Raw genomic sequence first — 5,926 nt, forward strand, 5'->3', positions numbered from 1 at the left:
GTTATATTAATAATTAAAATTTTTATGCTATTAATTTAGATTTTATTATTTGTAAGTTTATAATAACATATATTACATTTTATAAAAATTTTTTAAAAATTTAAAATAAAAACATATTTTTACATCAAAAATGTTATAAGATAATAATTATTTTAAAGAATATTCTAACTGTATAGTTTATGTTATTTTTTACTAAAATTTTTGACAAAAATTAAAAAAAATATCTTTATTTTATTTAATAAAGATAATTATTATCTTCTTTACAAGTTTGAAAATTATGTTGATTTATTTAATTATTAAAATAACCTAAATCCTCATTGATTAAAGCCAAAATTGGTATAAAAAAAAATATTTCTTAAAAAGTTTGACAAACAAATTGAATTATTTTTATTTTTTAAGAAATTCACAATTTCAAATTGATAAAATACAAATAATAATTTGTAATAAAAATATATATAATTTAAAATACAATTTTATATAATATAAAAATTAAAAAATTTATGGAAATTATTTTGTGTGGAATCTGTTACTAAAAAATCAGCTATTAGTAGCTTATTCAATAAAATATAAGGAACTAATAAACCCAACTCCAATTAAAAAGAAAAAGAATTTACATACTTAGTATCTGTTTTTATTAAATTCTTATGCTATAATTTCTTAGGTAGCTATGTAAATGAATGTTCCAGCACTGATACTCATAAGAATACCATTTATTAGATATCCATTTCCACTAAGTCCCCACCCTATGCATATTCCTAAAGGATTCATTGTAGATTGAATAATAACCATTATTGTAGCTCTATTTATATTCATTTTAGATTATTTCAAAGCTAATCCTAAGACCAAGCCTTCAGCCCATTTATGGACCAAAATAGCAAGGGTGATAGTTAAACACTTTGAGAAATCTTATTCTACACCTATTGCTAATCCCTCTAAAGTAGCATGAATACCTAAAGCTATTTAGAGAACAAAAGGTGTAATAATATTCGATTTATTATTATCTTCTTAATTACTTAACGAAATATCTATTTCTTCAAAAACTTGTTTAATTTGGCTTTATTTTGATATGATTGTATCATCTTCTATTTCAAAAGGAAGAAGACAATTTTCATTAATTTGTTAGTCTTGTTATTAGCTCTCTAAATCATTTGAATTATTGTATTAGTGGTGATGATGATGTGTAAATTATTCTCCAATTATTTTCTCAATAAAAAGTAAAAATGAAATACTAATAACAGCTATAAACATTTAAAATGGGAAATGTTCTACTGAGTTGTAATATTTTTCAAAATCTTCTCCTGCTTCAGGAAGGATATGAATCAGGCCTATTGATATGAACAAACCTCCAGAAAATGCTGAAAAAATTGAAAGAATCTTTTTATTTTCCCTAAATGATTTTACCCTTAGAGGTAAATTTCCCATAATAACAATTATGAGGAACATAATTACCATAGCTACAGATTTGACTATTATAGTGCCATCTATCATTTTGTTTTTTTGAATTAAATTAATACTAACTTTTATTTAAAAATAATTATTAGTATTTGCAAATCAAAAGTTATTGCATTTTTAAAATCAATCATTAGATATATCATAGTTAATCATTCTAATAAAATTTTCATATCTATTTTGCTATCATTAACCAACATCAGAATTGGTTATTTTAATTAATTAAGTGGTTTTTGTTTTCATGACATCATCTAAAATAGATACAAAATAATCAACCATAACTTTTAAATTTTCTAGAACCATTTTTAGTATACAAAGTCTATTTTTCTCATAAAATCGTCTACTATTTTGTCTTATTAAATTTATATTATCTTTAAAGTATTCATTTATGATCTTTTCTATAAAAATGAGTTTAGCTCAAAATATAAATTGTAAGAATTAATATTTTCAATATTCAACTATTTCCAAATGTTTTATTTAAAAATTATTTTTGTCTGCAAAATATCTTTGAAAAGAATTTAATCCAATTTTGAACACAAAATAAAAGTAATCAGTTATATTTCTTTAAAATAATTAAGAAGGTACTCATGAAGTGGCTAATGAGTCACTCTTAAATTAATGTCTTTTTTAATATTTCGTTATTAAAATGCACAAAAAATAACAAATCATACCTATAAATCTAGTTACTAAGATAATTTATTTAATTGGTATGTTTTTTTTTGTAAAACAGAAATATAAGCTATGGAGTTTTTAAATTTTTTCCTCCAATTTAAGTTTTCCCTCATCTTTATGAATAGATATTATGAGAATTTCTTTAGTTCTTAAATAATGATTTTTTTATGAAATCTATAAAAATTGATTAGATAATTTGATAAAACTATCGTCGTTGATTCTATTTTTACCATAAATTTTTGTTTGTATATCATCTGAAACATGTATCAATTTTATATTAGTTTTTAAAATTTCGTCACTTAGGTTTTTGAATATGTAAATTATTAGTAGATTTAGAAGATATTATTATCAAATCCTTGTAATATTATTCTTTTGTTTAATATTAAACCTCATTTAAAATGTATATAACTATTAAATTCCTTTCAAAATCAAATCAATAAAATAAAATTATTATTATTTAAAAAATTTTGGAGCTCAAACCTTTTTATATGATTTTTAAATTAAATTTATGATTTAAAATTTTATTTTTTATTTTTTAAAAAGTTTTATGAAAATAAATAGCGTTTCAAAATATATAAAATTTTTCTATACAGCTCTTAAAAATTCTAAATTTTAACCTCCTCCTCTCACCCGTCATTCCACCATTAGCTCTATGAAAACATTAAAAATACGCTAAACTCATACTATCATAGCAAAATATTTTGATAAATTTTTTTTTGATTATTCTACTTAACTCAAATGCTCTTACTTAGCAAAAAATAAAAAATTTAGATTATAAATATTTATTTCTTAATTAAAGCTAAACAAATATTCTAATTAACAGCAAGCGATTTTCATATCACTAGTTTTTAATTAGGTGTTTGTTATATAATAGCTTCCAGATTATCAAATTCATTATTCTAAAATACCATTTTTATTTCTTTTTCTTCTTAGAATAAAAAATTAAAATTTTTAAGTTTTATTTTGCTTTCTAACTGAGTATGAGTTTAATTGAGAAAGAAAAAAATTAATAAATAAAGACATAAAATAATGAATAAGTATTTTAGTAAAAAATAAATTTCTTTTTTTATATTTTTAAATCAAGTAAGTTATCTTGAACAATTTATTTGAAAATAGACACATCATTTTGAGAGAAATCTTAAAAAGATTAAAAACAGGTGATGGTAAAAAAAATTAAAAATTTAACATTAATAATTAAAATATAAAAAAGTATCTTTTAAATATATTTTCTATTAAGTTAAAGAAATGGTATTTATTTGAAAGTTGATATTGTTTATTTTGTTTATTAACATTCATTTTCAGTTTTTTACATTTAAAATTGTATCCTCTCAGTTTGATTTTAATTATTTATATTTATATCAATCAATCAATTAATTAAAATACAAAATTTAATATTAAATAGTTTATCTTTAAAATATATTAATTATTATAGACTATTTTTTGCAAAATTTTAGCTCAATTGTAAAAATTACTCACTCTTCCCAGCCATACTTCTTATAAACCATCACTTTTGCTTATTTTAATTTAGTTTATCTTAAAAGTGCATTCTGCGCCAAAGCCTTAGTTGGTTATTTATTAGGATCTTCAAATAAGAGAGACCTATTAAACTTTTTATCAAACTCTTCTTTTGTGTAATCTCTTCCATTTACTTCTTTGAAGTAATTAATTCCAACTAATTTTTCATAATCACTTAGCCTATTTTATTGTTAATTCTAATAATAGTGTTTCAAAGCCATCACTATTAAAGGAGCAAAACTTCCTACTACAGGTCCTAATATTACTAACTCAAATTTTTATTTGATTAGCAAGTAAAATATTTCTTGAATTAAAGCTCCTATCATCGCTCCTACAATACAATACTTTACAATATCAGAAAAAGTGTATTTGTTTTATTTTTCAGATTCAAGAGGTATTGATTAAGAACATATTAATTATAAATTATTTTAATTAAACTAATCTTCATGATAACTGTCCATTTCTCTATAAAAAAAATTTTTTATTTACTATAATTTATTAACATTTTTAAGTATTTTAAACTATTTTATATATAACTTAAAATTTTATCTAACTTCAGTTGGTAATTAAATATATTAGTTAATAATTAATTTACTTTTTAGATTATTGCTCTTTCATATTTTGCCCATTAAGATACATATTATCCATTTTCTGTAAATAATTATTCAATTTTTATTTTTTTAAAAAGTTTAATATATAATTTAATTATAAAAAAAGTGAATTATGATTAATTAATTTAAAATCAATTTTTACTTTATATCTAAACTAATTTTTAAGAACAATTTCAATAAATATATTTTTTTCAAAACACTTTTAATAAAATAGATTTTTTGATAATACTTTTATCTATCAATAATAATTTTTTTTTTAAAGGTTATTAAATTATTAAGTAAATAATAAAGTGAATTATGATTATTTTATTTAAAATCGATCTTTACTTTAAATATAAACTAATTTTTAAAAACACTTTTAATAAATATATTTTTTCAAAACACTTTTATTAATAGATTTATTTATAATTATTTGTTTTTTCTATAAATAATTTTTTTGAAGGTTATTAGAATATTTAACAAAAGTGAATTATTATTAAATCTAATTGGTCTTTACTTTAAATTTAAACTATTTTTTAAAAACACTTTTATTAATAATTATTTTATAGCTTTTTGAAGGTTATTAGAATATTCAATTATAAACAAAAGTTAATTATTATTAATTAATTTAAATTAATCTCTACTTTATATTTAAACTAATTTTTAAAAACACTTTTAATAAATATATTTTTTCAAATTGCTTTTATTAAATATATTTATTGGTAATTATTTTATTTTATTTAACTATAAATAGGCTTTCGCATCAACAAATAATAAAGATAAATATCTTATTTATATCATAAATTTCAAAGTAAAAAAAATCAGCATTTTGAAAAATTTGGTCCTTAATTAATTTTAAAAATGAAATATTATTTAATAAAAAATACTCTGAATTATAAATTAATTTAAAAATAAAAGTATTTTTATTTTATTCTTTTAAATTTGATTGATAAACTATTTCAATTAAATTCTTTTATTGATAAATCTTTTAAAAATAAAAGTATCTATTTTAAATAATTTAAAATATTAATAAACAATTTAGTAATTATAGGTCTTTTTATCACTTTAGGACAATCAAAATAAAGATAATAATTTCATTAAAAAAAAAGAAATATAAAAATAAAAATAAATAAATAAGATTAAAGATGTAAAACATAAATATCCTCTTAATTAGTTTGGATGATCTTTTACAAGAAGAATCACAACAGACAGACTAAATATATTAAATTCTCTCTGAATTAGATAACTAATTGCTTCTTATATAAAATGAAGACTATTTAAAATATGGATATTATTAATATTTAATAGCTGAAAAATGTGTGAATATGTTCACAAATATTAATGAAAATTATAAATCTAAATACAAAGGGCAATTAAATACTTTTAAATAACATTTTAATTAATATTAAAATAACTTTGTGTAATAAGTTAATAGGGATTTATCTTCTAAACAAATTTAAGAAATTGAAAACAAAACAAAAATTATAAGTTTAAGATCAGCTAGCTCTAGTATTATACCAACAGTAGGTAGTATACTAGGAGTAACTATTGCAGCATTAATATCACCTGCAGCAGCAGGAGCTATTGCTCTTGGAGGAGCTATTGTTCTTGGAGGAGGTTTAGGTGCTATAGCAGGAGGAATATGTAGCTATTTTGTACAAAAATAGTTAATAGATCCATATTATTTAGATAATATAACA

The 5,926-nt window shown here is 19.4% G+C and overlaps 3 protein-coding genes across 3 annotated transcripts in view; 1 reads left to right on the forward strand and 2 right to left on the reverse strand. All coding sequences in view use genetic code 6, as the record gives it.

The window, feature by feature from the left end:
• Window positions 1-537: 537 nt before the first annotated feature.
• TTHERM_00251240 (metal cation transporter, ZIP family protein) lies at window positions 538-1,488 on the reverse strand (the record flags this gene model as incomplete). Its single annotated transcript, XM_001019074.1, has 1 exon — window positions 538-1,488. One exon carries the CDS (start codon window positions 1,486-1,488, stop codon window positions 538-540), a length of 951 nt encoding a protein of 316 aa, XP_001019074.1.
• Window positions 1,489-3,593: 2,105 nt separating this feature from the next.
• TTHERM_00251250 (transmembrane protein, putative) lies at window positions 3,594-4,284 on the reverse strand (the record flags this gene model as incomplete). Its single annotated transcript, XM_001019075.2, has 2 exons — window positions 3,594-4,101; window positions 4,232-4,284. The coding sequence occupies 2 exons, from the start codon at window positions 4,282-4,284 to the stop codon at window positions 3,594-3,596; spliced, it is 561 nt and encodes a 186-aa protein (XP_001019075.2).
• A 1,087-nt stretch (window positions 4,285-5,371) lies between these two features.
• TTHERM_00251260 (hypothetical protein) overlaps window positions 5,372-5,926 on the forward strand; it is a gene marked incomplete at both ends in the record, with an annotated part of 775 nt that continues 220 nt past the window's right edge. The window contains 2 exons of the mRNA XM_001019076.3: window positions 5,372-5,543; window positions 5,662-5,926. The exon at window positions 5,662-5,926 is cut by the window's right edge and continues 220 nt beyond it. Of these exons, the coding sequence (XP_001019076.3) occupies window positions 5,372-5,543; window positions 5,662-5,926 (437 nt within the window). The remainder of the gene's footprint in view (window positions 5,544-5,661) is intronic.

Source organism: Tetrahymena thermophila (genome assembly GCF_000189635.1).
Source record: "Tetrahymena thermophila SB210 genomic scaffold scf_8254590, whole genome shotgun sequence".
Taxonomy (NCBI): Eukaryota; Ciliophora; class Oligohymenophorea; order Hymenostomatida; family Tetrahymenidae; genus Tetrahymena; species Tetrahymena thermophila.